Raw genomic sequence first — 18,883 nt, 5'->3', positions numbered from 1 at the left:
TGAAAGCAGGGAGAGACAGGATGGTTTGGGGGAAAGGGTGGGAAGAAATGGAGTCAAAGACCTGGTTTGGATACTATTTTCTGGTTGTTTATTAGATTATGGTCAAATCATTTATTCCTTGGTTTCCTTCATTAGAATATGGATGAGCAGTGGGGGTGGGAAATTCACAATGATCACTAATGTGCCTTCCTTCCCTAAATCCTTCCTATCTTGCCCCCTCCAATAGCTAATAGACTGGGCCCAGAGAAAATGCTCAACAAAACTCGAATTGATCCATCAGAAGTTTCTGAGTCAACCATCGGTCCATTCTACAGCATACTCATCTTGGAATCGGCTTGGGTACTGACTTAAATCCGACTTTTCCAAATGTAACATTTTCAGGATTTCTCCTTCATGAACACCATTCTTTGTCCAGCCCTTGGCTTTTATTTATATATACAATTCAGAGGGACACTCAAACTGTCTCAAGTAGTTGCCCTGGAATTCAAGTGGGGATTAAGTGGCCCAACTGGGTGAGAATTGAGCACCAGGGTGATTACCAATTGGCCAGATGAACAGAGTAAGCAAAGGGAGGAGGAGGGTAGTTTCTGAACCTTAGTAAGTCCATCTGGATCTTCTAAGGGGTTTGGAGGATGTTTCCCAAGACAATCAAGTATCTCCTGCCCCCTTTGTTAAAAATAGGAGGGAAAGGATCTTCAGTGGGAACCCTAGAAGGCAAGACTCATAATAGTGTGAATAAATTGAGTTTATCTGTGACTATAAATAATAAAGGAGCTCCATAGTGGTTCTCAGTCCAATTATTCCAGCCTCATTCCTACCAAACTAAATCGGAGTTGAATCCAAGTGGCTAAAAGAAGCTTAGCTACATCAATGACTTTACTCATCATTGGTAGGGAGAGACCTAGGGAGAGAAAAGGGATCACACTGCTGAGAACTAAGATGCTCCAAAGGCAAGCTATAAATGAAGAGAAAGCTAAGGAGCTGGTTTAAGCCACTAAATGGGTAATTGCTTTTAAAATAATGAGCTGACTGTGGTTTAAAACACATGACCCCCTCCCCCCAACTATCAGTCTGAAAGATGGTGTATGTGGGAGGGTGAGGCCAAATTCTTTCAAGAATTCAACAAAAGGTAGAAGAAAACTGCCTTGGCCCCTTGCCACTGTTGGGCAGGCACTATCCGTACTAGCTTCCTGGGTGTGGTTCCCATCTCAGGTTATTGAGGCTTTTGCCAGACCTGAGCTGATGTGTTTATAAGAAAGGGAAGGGGTGAGGCCAGTCAACCCCATTCAAGTGGGAAGAATTGATTGTCAACATATCCATGACAAATCTCTATTTTCCAGGCACTTAAAAAAATGTTGGCCCAAGGATCTCTCTCTTTCTCTCTCTCTTCATATATGTATATACATATATATGTATATATATGTATATATATATAAATATATATTATCTATACATACATGCATAGGCATATAGTCGAACAGAGAAACATATATGTATATAAATACATACAAACTATCCTTTCAAAAGTTCCAAAGTAGAAATAAAAAACAATCACCATTTGGAATGTCTCTTACAGATTATAGTTTGACTTGGGATGTAAACACAGGGTTGTTTCTGAGTCCTTCTGCCTGTTGCCTCCCCCCCCCCACCCCCCGCAGAAGAACATTGCTGACAACAACAAAATCTATCAAGCAAAATGGAGAAAAAATTCCCTTGTAAGTAATTCATTTTACCCGGTCCACCTGTAATGTCACTAACATTTGAACCCCAAAGGCTCCAAGGCTCCAAGGCTCCTGAACTCTTGGGTCAGAACCACAGATAGAAGACATCTGGAGATGGGGTGATGCTCCCATGAGGGGAAAGCAATCTCCAGTAAGATGCCTGCTGAGGGAATCTGGGACGTTCCATGATTTCAGATGCCACATGAACATAAATGCAGTTTTTTCAATAAAAGACGGCGCTCCTCACCTGGGAAGGAAGGGCCTTGGAGAACAGTTCTCCTCTAAAAACCCGATAATTGCATCTGCTTTTCGGCATCCTTTGTAGTGGACTTATGGCAGGCACCTGGTGCAGGCCTGAGTGAGTTGGTTTCAAAGCTACCAACTCATCCTCACTGCTAGGGAAGAAAGGCATGTGCCCATCAGGGGAAAAGAGAGGAAAAGGCCTGTTCCTGAAGCTGTGAGGGAGAAGCTTGGGTGATAATGGGACGGCTAAATTTTCTCTCTCCTAATAAAGTCATTCACAGAGATTTGATTTCTTGATAGACCTAAGGCCAGGGTGGACCCATGTTAAAGGGGGAAGGGGAGGAGGTCAAAGGTGCTGCTGACGCCATTGGACTTCATCCCATTTCTGCTAGGTCTTCCTGGGAATGGACATGGGTGCTTCTGGAAAGCCCTTGTCTTTATGAAACAGGTGGAAGGCACCAATTTCACACACCTCATTAAAAAAAAAAAGAAGAAGAGACAAATTAAACAGTGTGTCACAGATAGGCTTTTGGACCAGATTTCTGTATGAAAACTAAATTGATCTAAGTTTTAGGGGTTTGGCTTTTGTTTTTTTCCATACACACACAAGAAAAAAAAACCAAAAACTAAAAACCAATGCCATTCCATAGGGAGAGACTCTCCAATTATTAAGTAAGCAGGGTCTCTCCAAGAAAATCCAGGGGTGCTTACCTCCCCTGCTAAGACTTAGGGAAAGGAGCAAATTTAGGCTGTATTTCTCTATGTCCTGTCCTAATAACCTGCAAAAAAGCAGGTACCCAAGAAAACTATTTCTTGGCTGGACAGTACTGTTTCTAAGGACATGCTCCAGGTTCATTCTCTGACTCTAGGCAACAAAATCAAGCTCCAAAGAGAACATAGTATATTCCAAGCAGGCTTGATCTAACACAGCAATCTTGTCCTTGAGAAGGACCCAAGGACAAATAGGGACATATTTTAACAGCTCTTAAACATCCTGGTCAGGAAAGACAAACATACCTGGATAGAGAGACCTTGATGGTTCGCCCACAAAATATTCTCCTTAAAACACTATAGATAGGGAGTACAAGCTATAGTATCCCCATTTTATGGATGAGGATAATGAGACTCAGAGAGACTAAGTATTGCTGAAGATGACAGCACTGTCAAGAATTAAGAGCCAGGCCCCGAAAGGAGGGCTTCTAGCTCTATCCACCTTAAGCTCTCCCTCTCCAGGTTATCTTGAAGCAGTAGCTACAGAGTCTCTCTTAAAAAAAAATTCATCTTTTTTTTGTTCCCACCTGTCTCATTTTGTCTATTCATTTTTAAGAACAAAATAATTCTTACTCCCAATATTCGATGACAGGTGAGGTGAAGTTTGTGGTGTTCATGCCCATCAACGTCTTGTTCTTTCTCAGGTTGTCTTCCAAGCAATTTGGAGTATTCCACTTCTGATTGCAGAGGGACCAGGGAAGCTCCCTCTGAAATGAGTTAAACAGGTAGTAGACTGTCCAAGCCAGGATGATGATGTAATACACGTTCAGAAGGGACACAATCACGATGGAGGCATAACCAATTCCTAGGCGAGAGAGTGAGAGACACAAGGAAAACAATCATTTGCTGTGACTCCCTATTACCTCTAGGACCAATTGGGGGCTCTGCTTTTTGATTTTTAAAATCCTTCATTACCTGGTCCTTTCCTACTTTTGCAAGTCTTCTCCTAGCTCTATCCAGTCTCTCTTCCCCTTGCCAGTTAAGGCAAACAAAGGCTCTTAGATGCCTACCAGTTCTAAATTCTAGGCTCCCAATGCTAATAACAGGGTCAGCCTTTCTGAAGGAGACCAAGTGGTCTAATTTAACCCCAACCTGATATACTGGAAAGAATACTGCTAGTTCACCAATTATAAAAGAGGGTTCAAAGTCCATCTCCTACAATGACTGGCCAGGTAAATCACCCATCATCTCTAATCCTCATTTTTTTCATCTGTAACAGAAGTAGATCACGTAAATTTTCCCCAATCCTTAGAACATTCTCTGTGCTATTCTTGTTATGTGTGCTCTTCCCTGAGGAGGAGGAATTGATCCTTGTGATAGTTAGCTCTTTGATATAATTTAAGACACCTCCTTGTCCCAAAAATGTTTCCTTAGCTAACCTATCAAGGTATCTTTAAAAAAAAAAGAAAAATCTCAATCTCAGATTTTTCTGGGGAAATGGGCACTTGGCAGAGGAGGAAGGAATGAAGGCAGGATGAAAATAATAATTAATTTACCTTCATGTGGAACATTTTTCAAAAAATGTCTTTCTATCAACAGTCCTATGGGATAATTCAGTAGAGCACTCATGTCTATTTTAGAGATGTGGAAATTGTAAAATTTTCCAGATATGGAAACTGAGGCTTTGAGAGGGAAGACTCACAGATTTAGATTTCACAGGTAAGTAAAGGTCATACAGAGTCCAGATATGCATCCAAGTCATATGCCCCCACATCAAGTACTCTTTCTACAATATCATGACTTGCCTAGGGTCACACAGCTCTTTAATTTTATAGCCAGGGTAAAAATTCAGTGTCCCCCACTCTCATATGTAGTATCCTTTCTACCATGCTGAATGACTTCTCAAGTAGGGCCTGGAACTTAAGCTTTAGCTTTTAAGAGGGCCACTTGAAAACAAGGGAATTTTGTTTAAAAGGATCTCAGAAAAAGGGGGACTACAACACACTTAACAAGTTAGTGTTTCGAACCAACGTTTACCCTTCGAACAAGACCAAAAATGTTATTTTTTTCCCCCTGAAGTCCAGGATCAGGGACAGATAAGGACTTAAAAACAACAAAAAAAGGGAGTGACATACAAAAGCACTCTATACTAATACAAAAATGGAGGTTCTCAATCTCTAATTCTGCAACCTATGTAAGAAGAAGATTTCAAAAGACTGTTCCCTCTCCAGGTCATGACTAAATTAGGGCAGCTGTGTGGCTTGTGTGCAGGGTTTGATCTGGTTCCTGAGGCCCAACATACAAAGATTTCACTATAGAATATTATGAGCAGAATCCAAGAATCACAGATCTTAGGGATCAGGGAACCTATTGAATTTCAAAACCAAACAGGTTGAGAATCACGGGATCAGAGAATGTGATTATGAGAATTTAAAGATAGTCCACACTTAAGAGTTGGAAGAAACATAAGAGGCTACATAAAACAACTTTCCAAGAGGAGAAATGCCCTCCATAAAGTTGTGGGGGTGGGGGCAGTCAACCAGCATCTGGGAAACACTTTCAATTAAAAAGAATTCAAGGATCTAAAATGAAAAAGTTTCCTCCTTCTCTGTCCTTGTCATGGGGATACAACAGTTTCTTCTAACCTCATTCCCAGGGTCAATATATTTAAGACCCCAATCTTACATGCTACTCACCCCCATACCTCTTTCTCTAGTAGCAGGCCCTGAGATTCTCTGAGAGAAATAGAACATAAGTTTCTTGAGAGAAGAGATGGTTTTATTGTCCCTTTGTACTCAAAGAGACTGGACCGTAGTAAGCATTTTATAAATGCTTGCTGATGAATTGATTGGCCTTGGGAGCTTACTGGTGAGTACTCTCGATCTGGATTTAGAAAGAGATGGGTTCAAATCCTTCACTTCAGATCATTACTTGCTAGACACATAATGTATTTATTCCCTTTAAGTCACAAGTTTCATCATCTGTAAAAATGAAATTATCATGACACTACTTCATGAGAGTGACATGAGACACAAATTAGTCAAAATATGTCAAATACCTCTTTGCTGTTCTTCAGTCATTTCAGACTTCATTATCTCTTTTGAGATAATCCTCTTGACGAGGATACTTGGAATGGTTGACCATTTCTTTTTCCAGTTCATTATACAGATGAGGAAACTGAGGCAAACAAGGTGAAGTGACTTGCCCAGGGTCACATAGCTAGGAAGAGTCTGAGGCCAGGTTTGAACTCAGGTCTTCCTGACTATTCTATTCATTGAACCACCCTTACATATCTTAAAAACATTCAGAATCATGAGCTATTATTAGGAGAATTATTCACTTCTTCTGGAATGTGATCTGGAAAAGTTTTGCTCTTAATCTGAGGTATCAGGGATTTCAATGCTGCTACTTAAATACTTTAAGGTGATCATAGCCCCTGCCCCTAGAGTTTTTCAAAGGCATGTTTCAGTTGGACTCAAGAACAGAAATGTCCTATAGAGAAGAAATCATCATCTAAGTCAAGTGCCTGTGGGGATGAAGGGAAAGGGGGGAAGGGAGAGGGAGATTCTCCTTTATCAAGATTTGGCCAGTAGAAAAGAGTGATAAATCAAGAGCATTGAATGATGGGGAGGAGTTCTGGACTGGGTGTCAAAAAGTCCAATGTTCTCTAAACGGGTTTCTGCCAACTAACTGATGTGGTCAAGTCAAATTCCCTTTCTGAGACTCAGTTTCCTGCTCTGCAAAATGAGGGGGTTAGATTCACTGATCTTCCTGACTCCTCCCAGTTCTCAAATCTAAGAGTTCAGAACCTTTCCTTTATGGCGTACAAATAAATAGTGTCTTTTCATTTTCACTGCTTCCCTAAAACATTCTGATATAGGTCAGCAAAATGCCTATTTTCAAGGTCAAATACAGGATTATGGAAGGGCTGCTTCCAAAATCAATAGCTATGCATGCACACACAAATTCACAATTACCCATTGGAGTGCATTAGGCGAGCATGCTATCAAGGATGGTTTACTAAGTGTGAGAGACCCTGGGCAACTTTCAACTTTCCTAAATCTCAGTTTCTCCATCTTTAGCCCATAGCTGAAATATATTTTCAAAATTTTACATATTGATTTGTTATTGTTCAAGTCAAGTAGCATTAGCTTTGGTGGCAGATAATTTCTTTTATTAAATTCCTATGATGAGATTATCCATCACTAAGTACCAAAAACCCTACATTATAGGGAGAATCCAAACAGAATGGTGACCTAGATTTTTCTCAAACAGTATCTCCCATTTTTCTTTTTCGAATCTTGAAGTTTCCATTTAATAAGTAGTCTTGGGTAAGTCCCTTAGATTTCCTGACATGTAAAATAAGGCCCTTGATCTAAATGATCTCTTAAATTCCTTCCCAGAGCTCAGAATTAGAGAAGACCTTTAAGAAATTCTCTATAAGGGCCCTCACTTTATTGAAAAAGAAAAATGAGCTTCACAGAGGAAGGCAACAGGAAAGATTATATAGGCAATCAGCAGCAAAGCTAGGATTCACACACAGGATATTTATCCCCACATTCAGAGTTCTTGTCATTATACCAATGTATCTTCCTATTGTGAACTCATTTTATTCTGAAACTCTGAAATTCACTTAGTGATTTGAGCGATCTGGTAACACACACACACACACACACACACACACAAACACACATATAATAATACGTCACTACAAAATTGAATACCTCTAAGCTATATTTCTTGAATTTGGTCAAGTAATTAGGTTTTTATTTGCTAAGTTGTTCTTAAAGTTAACTACAGATCTATAGATCTTTTTAAAAAAATTTTAAATATCCATCTGCAGGGATAAATAACTATCAGTTTGGCTATCAGTTGGCTTTTTTAAAAAAATGGATTGGGAATGTGATATCATTGAAAGTGAAAGTCATGAATCTGTTGATTTTTTTTTTTGATGGACTTTAGTCCAAGAATGCAGCCTGGTGTTCAAGTAAGAGTCTGGGAGTCAGGAGATACAAATGAAAACTCCTTGAGACCTGGGGCAAAAACTTTCCCCCTTTCTACCTCTGTCTTCGTTCCTCTAAATAATAATATAGAGTTTGAGAAAACTGACTTCTAAGATCCTTTCTAGATATAACACCCTTCATGGGGGAATTAGTTCACATTTTAACCCATCCTCTCCTATGAAATGACATTAATAAACTATTATGTTTGCCTTCCAAAACCAGTAAGTGAAGGAACTAAAACCTGACCACAAAACCTTTAAAAAATGAAAGGTGGGATCTAAAAAACTGGAATTGCCCTTCTATTTTCTCATTCAATAACTACCTTTTCCAGTCTTATGCCCTCATAATCAAGAAGCACCTACCCGCACTCCAAACAAAGTGTATTATCTTGCTAAGCCAATACAGCCTCCACTTACAACTTTGTATCTTCACTCATGTTGTTCCCTCTCTACCTGTTGCTTAAGGGCTCAACTCAACCCCCACCACCTCCAAGAAGTCTTCCCTGATTATTTCCAGTCTACTTTCACCTTTCCTTCTTTCTTGTATCCTCCTGACACTTTTTATAATCACAACTGCTTCAGTATTTTTCACATCTTAGCTAGTGTCATAATTAATCATAAATAGAAATAACCACTTGTATACAGATACAGAAGGTCTGATGGTTCTTCAGGATTCCGATATGGAAGAAACTCTTAGAGGAAATGTACCTCAATCCCATTCCTCACCCTTTCTTTCATGGAAAAGGAAACTGAATGTCAGAGAGGTTATGTGATTTGCCCAAAGCCATCCAGCTTGTCAGGTATGGGAGTTGGGAGGTGTATCAGATCCTGTGGCTTCAAGAATAGTGCCTTCTCTTATCCACAAAATCATATTGCTTGTGTATGTGACCCGATCCTTAAGGACGAGGACTGGATTCCTATTCATCATGTGATGATGGACTCGTTTCTACAATCAGTGGATTGAACAACACAAGCAACCCAACTGAACTCACTTCTTGAGAGTTTCCCATTCTCAGGAATTTTAGTCATACCAAAAGGCAGAAGCAAGAAAAATGATTACCTTGCTTTGTTCCATTTGTGGAATGTGCTTTATAAGGCAACTTCAGCCTTTTAATAGGATGAGACGGTTGAAAGAAAAATTCTTCAGTGGTCCACCACTAAGGGGAGGCCATGAATTAGAAGGGGAGAGGTCACTGTTCATGCTGTCCCTCCTAATTCCTGCTTCCTGGCACGGGATGCTCTAAAGCCAAGTCTTTCACCCCCTTCTCTCCTCCCCTTCTTGGTGCCTCCAACTCCCTGTCACTGACCAAGCTGTGATTTATCTTTAAAATGACTTCATTGTTTACAGTGGTTTTGTTAACTATGCATTGTTTTCTTCAGAAACCCAGTTTTATGGAGGCCTCAGTCATTTATGCAATCATAAAGTCAGCCTCATCTTCCACGTGGGTGGTTTGCACAGGCACCACCTAAACAAGGTAATTGAATAAAACATTTTCAACCAAAATGGACTGCAGAATCACAGATTTGAAATGAGATCATGGGATTATAAGTTTAGAGCTAAAAAGGACCTTAGAGTTCAGTTTCAAACCCATTTTACAGATGGGAAAACTGAGACTCAGAGAGGGAAGGCAACTTGCCCAACTAGAGTTCTATAAAGAGCAAAGGACAAGAGTTGAGAATGGATATTAGGTCATCCTCTGGGTTCAAATCAGGTCTTTTTCAATTGTACCCATTTGCTTCCTCATCAGTGGGTTTCTCGAGACATACTGCTTTTCTCAAATAAGGGCCTGTCTGTTCTTTGTTACATTTTCCCTTAAAAGATTTCTACAAAATTGAACTGTCCAGAAAAATAATCTCACTCAGGGTCAAAAATACAGAATCATATATTTTTTTTGAATTAGGGGTTAGGAGTGGGAAGAAAAGGGCTGGGTGAATGGGGATAAGGTCACAAAACCACAATAAAAGTTTCTTTCCTACCTGAGAAGAGCCACCACAATGTCATTGCTAATAAACTATATTCACTTAACTGGACATTCAAGAGAGGACATTCATGGAGTCCTTTGCAATCTGCAAAAGCTGATGTACCTCTTCCCTTAAGATATTTTAAAATACATAAAAATAAGTTACTTAGTATTGCAATGAAAACCAGCTCTATTGGGAGAAAAAAATTGTCAAACTATGTATTTTTTTTAATTTCATAGATTCCCTGCAGGACCTATCCACAAATTATTCAAGACACTCCCAAATTAACTAACTCCCATATTGTTATTAAACAGCTGACAGTTATATAGCACTTTAAAGTTAGTAATATCATCTTTGGACCCGAATAAGGGCTATAGATTTGTCATTTCCATTTGAGTGGTAAGAAAACTCAAGTTCTGGGGGGGTGGGGGGAGAGTGTTGACTTGTCTGTGGTCTCATTGCTAGTAAGTACCCAATGTCTAGATTTGAACCTAGAACCACAAGAAAAGGCACTATTGTTGAACCCAGAACCAGTCTTCAATCTATCACATAGTCCTATTTTCTCTTGATTCTCAGTTGCTAATGGGGCATTCAGCTCTGGAAATGTGGTCAGTGTGACATCTGAATTCCATTCAACCTAAGCTTCTTGCCTAGGACTAAGTGTTTCTCAAACTCTGTAGCTCACCTGGCCTCCTTTCTATTGGTCTCATCCTTCCTGAACCATATCAAAGAAGTTACTATAAATTTCTGAGTGAGCCTTAAGTAAGTCCAGATCTCAATGATTCCCTACTTTTCTGAGGGGCTTTTTCATCTATTTTCATGCCACATTCAAAGAATATGAAATGTGTCCCATTTCATGCTTCCCCCATTGGAAGGAAATAGCATGGGGATTGATTTGAAAGGGAACATGACTGTTGGTGGAGTTGTAAACTGATCCAACCATTCTGGAGTAAAATTTGGAACTATGTCCAAAGGGCTAGACATAGAAAAATCACTACTAGGTCTATATCTCAAAGAGATTTTTAAAAATTGAGAAAAGGACCTATTTGTATATAAATTTTAGAGCTATTCTTTTTTATGATGGCAAAAAAAAACTGAAGGACTGCCTAATGACTGGACAAATTGCAATATATTATTGTAATGGAATACTATTGTGCTATTAAAAATGATGAGCAAGATGCTTTCAGAAAAAATTGAAAAGACTTACATCAACTGATGCAAAGTGAAGTGAGCAGAACCAAGAGAACACTGCACACAGTAACAGCAATATAGTTTCATGATCAATTGTGAATGATTTAACTTTTCTAAGTACTATAATAATCTAAGACAATTCCAAAGGATTCATGATGAACAATGTTATCCCACCTCCAGAGAAAGAACTGATGGAGTCTGAATGCAAATGAAAGCATACTATTTTTTACTTTATTTTTTTCATGGTTTTTTTTGTCTGTTTTCTTTCACAAAATGACCAGTACGAAATGTTTAGCATGACTGCACATATATAAAACCTATATCAAATTACTTACTGTCTCAGGGAGGTAATATGGGAAGAGGGGAGGGAAGAAGAGAATTTGGAAAACAAAATTTTAAAAAATGAATGTTCAAAATTGTTGTTGCATGTAACTGGGAGGAAAGATATAATTAAATAAACAAATAGTTAAATGTGTAAATAAATAAGTAGATGAAAGGAATGAAAATAATGCTAGCTCTTGGAGCTAGAGGACCTGGGTTCAGATCTCATTTCTACCACTTACTAGCTGATTGCCCTTGGGCTAGTAAATTCTTTAGCCTCTCTAACCTCAATTGCCTCCTCCTTAAAATGAGAGAACTGGATATAAAGGATCAGATTTAGAGCTAGAAGACCATTTGATGTCTCCAAATTTGACTCCCTCATTTTACAGATGAGTAAACTGAAGCCCAAAGTAAAGGTTTTGATGTAGGAGTCAAACTCAGGTCTGACTCTGACTGCAAGGAACAATCTGCTGTCTTCTTCTGCCTGCCCTCTCAATGACCTCTAGAGTCCTTTCCAGTTCTTAAAATAATGATCTCATGATCCAAATCTCAGAGAAGCATGATGATTGACCTATCACAGGGCCCAGACTTCAATTCCAAATCACTAGCCCCAAAATAAGAGTATATTGCCTTACCATACATCATTCCAAGTCACAAATCCAACAAGACATGAATCTGTGGAAGAGAATGGAACTAGAAACTGGGAAGCCTAGGTTATAATTTCTAGTAGCAGAGGGTACTGGTGGAATAACTGAGCAGATCTCTTTCTCTTTGGGGGTTTCAGATTCCTCCCTGAAAAATGAATAAGATGGCCTCTAAAAATTCCTACCCAGTCTTATTCTATGCTCCTCTCAGACTTCTCATTGAAATCAGGGACTTTTAGACTTTTATAAGGTGCACAGGGACATCAGACTCTGCTAACAGCAGAATACTTACCACTAAAAATAGGGCAGATCTTTTCCCAGCAAGTGATTCCACCTTCAGAGGTATACTGGCCTAGAGCAACCTCCAGGAAAAACACAGGCAAGCCACCTCCAAACAAGAAAATGAAGTAAGGTATAAGAAACGCACCTGCCGAGAGAACACAAAGAGAGGGACGTCCCTTCTATCAGCGGGACAAGAATTCTGAAATTTGGCTCAAGCATGACTAGGTTCCTGATCAATAAAAGATCATCTTATCATGGAGTGGGGGGGCAGACATTACAAATTTATGAAAGGTTGTGAAGTGAGCAGAGTTGCTGAGCATCCCAGACCTAGGCGGAGTTCCCAAGAAGGCAACCCTCTGCAAAGTTTAAGAATGTCCCCAAGTTGGGAAGTTTCTACTTTTTTCTCTAATTGCTGGGACACATAAAAGCTCATTTCTCAATTTTCCAAGTGCACATCCTAACTTGCATGTATGCGTTATTTTTTTTAGTTTTTTGCAAGGCAATGGGGTTAAGTGGCTTGCCCAAGGCCACATGGCTAGGTAATTATTAAGTGTCTGAGACCGGATTTGAACCCAGGTACTCCTGACTCCAGGGCTGGTGCTTTATCTACTGCACCACCTAGCCGCACCCAACATTATTTTTTAAAGCTATAAAATACTTGCCTTACAACAGCCTACAATAATTTACTCGAAATAGTAATTATAAAGCATTATATAAATATTAACTATTATAGTACTATTATCCTCATTTTACCAATAAGGAAAGTGATAACTGCCAAAGACAAATATCACTGAACAAATGCTCAAATTGGTTATCAGGGGTGTCCCACACGAACTAGCTTCAAAGAACAGGGTGCTTTGCCTGTGATTTGCAGGCTACCCAGAAGATGCCTATTGCCCCAAAGACTCAGTTCTACCCTTAGAGATGCATTCCTTCAAGTTTACAAGCTCCTCTTGTAAAAATGTTAACTCTAGAAAGAATAGCACACAGAGCTGGTCATTACTGTTTGTATTTTATTTTGAATTAATTTATCTATATCCTTTCTTCTTAAGAGTGAGTTCAGGTATCTAGTGGGAATATATATTTATGAAGAAGAATGGGATGAAAGTTGGGACACTGAGTAGCAGCTCTATGGAAATAACATATATGAAATGAACATCCACCTTTCAGATAACACAAAGGTGAGAGGGATACACAATTCAAGGGACAATGGGATCCAAAAATATCTTGACAGTTTAGGACATTGAGCCAAATCAAAAAAAAATTTAATATTGACAAATATAGAGTATTCCACTTGGTTTCAAGAAATCAATTTCCTAAATATCATAGTGGGGAGGTTTAGGGGACTCTAAGCTTAGAGAGTCAACAGTAGGATAGGACAATTGATATCACTGATAAAATTCACTGAGGAGTCAAGTGAATATTGTGTGGGATCTTAGGGACATATTTTATTTAGAGAGGTCAGTGGCTAGAAAAAGGATGGTGAAGAAGAAAGGAAATGGGAAGGACCCAGTTTCATGCCAATATAATTCTTTAATTTCTCTATTCCCCTTACTAAGGGATTCCTTTAAGTACAAAATACTCACCTCCGCCATTTTTATAGCAGAGATACGGGAAACGCCAGACGTTACCTAAGCCAATAAAACCACCGGCCACGGACAACAGAAAATCAACCTTGCTTGACCACTTTTCCCTCTGTGGTTGCTTCCCTTCAGCTTCGTCCTCTGGCCGAGTTCCTGGACTCTTGCCAGGAGAAGGCTTCAAGATGTCCTTGTGAAAATCTTTCAAACACTGAAGTTTTTCCTTGGTAGCCATTTCTTCCTCAAATTCTAGAGATGGGGGAGAAAAAGTATGTGGATTTAACCAGGACATGAGACAAATATTACAGATCCTCATGGTGGCACCTTCCCTCCCTCCCTGCAATAGACTTCTGCTCACCATATATATACATATTCCAACAATTGGACCTGATAGAGTTTGTATCTTCTTTTTAATTGATATTTTATTTATTTTTCTAATAACATGTTATGATTATTTTCCATCATTTATCCATTTGCAAATTTATAAGTTACACATTTTTCTATCACCCTCCTGTCCCTCCTTCTTTGCCCTAGTGGTGAACAGCCTGGTAAAAGTTTTATAAAGAAATCATAAGGACATTACAGAATCCCTAAATGTCAGTTCCCCCTGTCTCCCATATTATCTCAAAGATTTAGCTCAGGACACCTTCAGATTCTTAGAGAATTTCAGGACATACAGAAAATGTTTCAAACTACATAAAACTGAAGTAAAGATAATATAATAATAAATGAATCTTTGTATGTATGTATGTATGTATGTATATATATAGAAATCCACATGTGTAAGTGCATACATACATGGATAGCTAGTTCATCCAGATACTATTTCTTCCTCATCAAAGGTTATCTATCGTCTGCTTTCTAAATGCTTTCTAAATTACTATGTCTATGCAATCTCTCCTCTATTAAATCCATGAGGGCAAGAATTTTTTGTTTTTCTCTTTTTAACCCCAAAGTTTTTGGAATAATGCTTTCCCATGAGGGATGGATGGTCAGATACTGGGCTTCTTTCTCATCTAAGCCCTTTCAGGGACCTAAAAGGGCTTTCTAGAAGATCAGTAATTTGCTGAAAGGCAGAAAGGTCATTTATCACAGGCAGGGCAAGCCTTTGACCCAGACCTTCAGAACCTCATCCTGCTGTTCCTTCTGATATCCTGATCATTCCCAAATGGACTTAACTCAAAGATCTGGAATGACAAGAGACCTCAGAAGTACATTTGGTTTGACCCCTACATTTTACAGATGAGAAAACTACAAACCAGTCATTGAACCCAGGTGTGACTTCTGAGGCAATAGCAACACTTCCACAGGACCAGCAAGATCATTATTTCTTATTCCCTCACTTTATAGGTAAGGAAATGAAGGTCCAGAAAGAAGGGAGAAAGGGGCAATAAGTTCACTCAAATGCTTAATCCAAGTCCTATAGGAGGTCAGAAGGAGAGTGCTTTCATGGAAGACACAGACTTTAGAAAAAGAGCATGGGTCCCAGAGATGAGAATCAACAACAGAGAGTAGTGAGCCTCCTGCTGTGAAGAAGAAACCCACATAGGTATAGGTGAAACATTCCTCTCATCCTCTCTTCTCCTTTTCCTGTAACCTTGTATGACAGACCTGCCTTCAAAGGGGTCAGTTCTCAATGGACCAAGGCAGATTTTAGGATCTGGGGAACTTGAACATCCCAGGCCATTTTGAAACATTAGTGACACTGGAGCCGTGTATGATGAGAGCTATATTGAAGCCTGAGTGTTACAAGGGACTCTAAAATGGAGGCCTTCACTAAGGGACAGAAGGGAGCATCCTCACAGATATTATCTCAAAAAGGGAACCTCTTGCTTGGGAGAACAGAGACCTGGAGGCTTTGGTATCACATTAAATCAACAATCTACTCTCAATTTCTCAAATTCTCATTGAATCACAATTTTCAAGGTTGAAGGCTCTTTGAGATCATCCGATTCAAACTTTTACATTTTCAAAAGACTCAAGAGACAGTGATGAATTTGCTGAAGGTCACACAGGTAATGGGATTCTAAAGCAGGTCTGTTTCCTCGAGGCAGCCATGCTGCCTCTCAAGGGTTGTCCTTAAGATCTGCATTCTCCTTCAAAATACAGATTTCATTTTAATGCTAGATTAGAAGAAACCAAAGTAGTTGAGTGATTATTAAAAAATAGTAAGAGGATTTTCAAATTAATCCCTAGCCTTATTTTATAAACCAAGAAATTGAAGTATGAGTGAGGAGCAAATTCAAAGGAGTGATTTTGCCTGACGGCACAAAGGGAAAGAGTCAGAAGAAGAAACTCTTCTGGCAGCTAGGTGGTATGGTGCACCAGATCTGAGTTCAAATTTGACCTCAGACACTTAGCTGTGTGACCCTGGGCAAGTCACTTAACCCTGTTTGCCTCAGTTTCCTCTTCTGTAAAATGAGTGGGAGAAGGAAATGGCATTACTCGCTACAAAGAAAAACTGCAAAAGTGTAACAAAAATTCAGACACAATCGAAAAACAACTAAATGACAACAAAAAATCTAATACACAAGTTAATTGAAATTTCTTTGACGTTACTCAAAAAGCCATCAAAGACTTCCAGGGATTGATGACCACCTACTTTCTAAGGTGGTCCATTCTATTTCTGAATACCTCTAATTATCAAGGGAATTTTTCTTTCTACACTTTTTTTCAATCTAAATATTCCAGTTCTTCATAATAGCAGTCAGAATCAGACATTGGCTCTCCTGTTCCAGCCCCAGTGTAGTTTCCCTAGCCCCATATACCATCTCTTTGCTCTAAAACGTGGAATTGTCCACAGCTCCATTACCACAAAAGGGTCTACATTCCCCTTCCCAAACAAGATACATTTCCCAAACAAGATCTCGCTGCATTTCATTACAGAAGCATGAAGCACAAACTAAGGGAGAGGGGATGAAGGGTGGCTCTACTTGGGGTGATTGGGTGGGGAAAAAGAAGAAAATAGAGGTCATTCAATGAAAAACATCTTTATTATTAAGGACCTGGAGTCCCACATCCTCCAATTATACTCCATTGAGTAATGCCACAATGGTGCTTAAGAGATAACAATCAAATGGTCAGAAGGAGATGTTAAAACAATGCTCCGCCACCGCCCAGATCAGAGCAGAAGAATGATGGGTTATTTTTACAGTATCAATTAGTGCCGGCAGAATCCAAAAGTCAAACTCCCTTGTATCCCCCCCCAAGGGGATAAGGGAAAATAAAAGCCAGGGATTCCAAAGTGAAGTGATTCCAACACGGAGACACACGTCTGCCTTCCAGGAGACAAAGGTTTGGCCCCTCAACTTCAGGAAACCTTGCCTGAGTCTGCTCCACAGCAGATAGCAAAACAATCACAATCCCCATGAACTCAAGAGAGCTTTGAAGGCAAAGGAAGAAGTCAAACTTCCACATACAGATCCCTGAAACCCCCAAAGGAAGAAGGTGTAAGGGGGAAAAGGCAATTCTTTTTTATATTTTCCCTTCTTTGCTCTTGGCACATATTCTCTGTTCCCCTGGGATTTTACTAAGGGTTCTTTCTTCACTTTCCACCTCCTCCCTAATTACTCTCACCATAGTCTTAAATCTCCTGTTTAAGAGACTTATTGCCACTACCACAGAGCCTTCACTAATGAACCTGGGGCCCCAATCAAGGGCAGGAGAGAGGGGGACAATGTTGTCTTCACCTAGAGTAGGAAAGGAGGTGCTGCTAAATAGAGATAATGAAATAAATACTACCCACACTGTCAGTTCCCTGAATGCTGCTATCAGCATCTTCTAAATTTTCTGCCCTAAGACAAAGCCCTCTTTACCCCATCTTAGTTCTGACTCTACACTTCACTGAGTCTCTCATAGGAAAGTAACCTCAGGATTCTAGGATTAGGACCCTCCTGATCAAGTCCCTGGGGCACTTAGGTAGCACAGCAGATGAAGAGCTACAGTCAGAAAGAGTCACCTTTCTGAGTTCAAATCTAGTCTCTGACACTTTTAGCTTTGTGGCCCTGGGCAAGTCACTTCACTGTATTTGTCTCAGGTTTCCTCATCTGTAAAATGAACCAGAGAAGAAAATAGCAAACCATGCCAGTATCTTTGCCAGGAAAACCCCAACTGGGGTCCTAGAGAGATGGACACAATTGAAATAACTAAAATGATGATGGTCAAGCTCTTTCCCTTAGTTTCATTTTTAATGTAATTTTCTTATTTTGTTTTTTTTAAACCAACAAGCATTCATTTTCTCTCTCTCAATTGAAAATTTTAAAATAAATTGACCCCAAATCCTTGCTATAAATATGCAGACACAAGCAAAACAAATGCCTTATTGGTTGTGTCCAGAAGTGGATGCTACTTCAGACCATTGAGTCCATCCCAGGAGGTGACCTTCCCCTCATTTTTGAGATGAGGGATTTAAGACCCAGTAAAGGAACTTCTCCCAAGTCAAAAATAAAGGAGATGCTCCTTTGACTCAAACTTCATCGTTCTTTCACTAAATCAAATTGACTCCTTTTGTGCTCTCAGCTAAGGAGAAAATACAAAGCCTCCACCTCCAAACTCCCAAGGACTTCAATCTTAAAGGTTTAATTTGAGACTTTCAGCCTCTCTCCCATTGAAATATATTCACAAAACCAGCATGCCATATGACCTTGGACAAGTTAAATTACCTTACTACCCCAGGCTTCCGTTTTCTTGCCTATAAAAATCAAGCTCTAAAAAATAAATGCAGGCTCATAAACTCCAAAGCTAGAAAGAATCCTAAGGGTCATTTAGTCCAACCATTTCTATGGTCAAAGAGAACAAAGCCCAGAGAGATTTAAGTGATTGGCCTAACTAGGACTCAAATCCAGTGGTTCTCACTCCAAAGCCAACTTTTTTTTCCCCAGGATACAATACTGCCATTGACACGGTGATGAAAAGAAACTGAGGCATTAGGTACATGGACCAAGAAAACAGGCCTGTAGTAGAAAAGGAGACCTGGGGATAGAGGCATCTGGTGAGTCAGGGCTAAAACTCATTTTGTTCACCTAGCCCTTAATCCAGGCTGTATTTTTCTAATAATGGGAGGCCAGGCTCTGGTGTAGTAGAGCATTAGACCTGGGAGTTCAAAACGGGCCTCATACTTACTAGCTGGGAGACTTCTGTGATAGTCACTTAACCTCTGGCTGTCTCTGTTTTCTCATCTATAAAGTGAATAATAGAAACCAACTCTCAGAATCATCATGAGGATAA

At 39.6% G+C, this 18,883-nt stretch overlaps 1 protein-coding gene across 4 annotated transcripts in view; it reads right to left on the bottom strand.

The window, feature by feature from the left end:
• The window catches only part of SLC6A6 (solute carrier family 6 member 6), a 134,608-nt gene that overhangs the window by 51,154 nt on the left and 64,571 nt on the right, over window positions 1–18,883 (bottom strand). For 3 of the 4 annotated variants that reach the window (XM_074198471.1, XM_074198470.1, XM_074198474.1), the window contains 3 exons: window positions 13,664–13,906; window positions 12,088–12,222; window positions 3,309–3,540 (listed from right to left, as the gene is read on the bottom strand). In XM_074198471.1, the coding sequence (XP_074054572.1) occupies window positions 3,309–3,540; window positions 12,088–12,222; window positions 13,664–13,892 (596 nt within the window). In that variant the 5' untranslated portion in view covers window positions 13,893–13,906. Of the gene's footprint in view, window positions 1–3,308; window positions 3,541–12,087; window positions 12,223–13,663; window positions 13,907–18,778; window positions 18,835–18,883 lie in introns of all 4 variants that reach the window. The other variant, XM_074198473.1, reaches the window with a different exon arrangement.

Source organism: Macrotis lagotis, chromosome 8 (genome assembly GCF_037893015.1).
Source record: "Macrotis lagotis isolate mMagLag1 chromosome 8, bilby.v1.9.chrom.fasta, whole genome shotgun sequence".
Classification (NCBI taxonomy): Eukaryota; Metazoa; Chordata; class Mammalia; order Peramelemorphia; family Peramelidae; genus Macrotis; species Macrotis lagotis.
The sequence above is the reverse complement of the archived record's forward strand: the minus strand, read 5'-3'. Positions and strand labels throughout refer to the sequence as shown.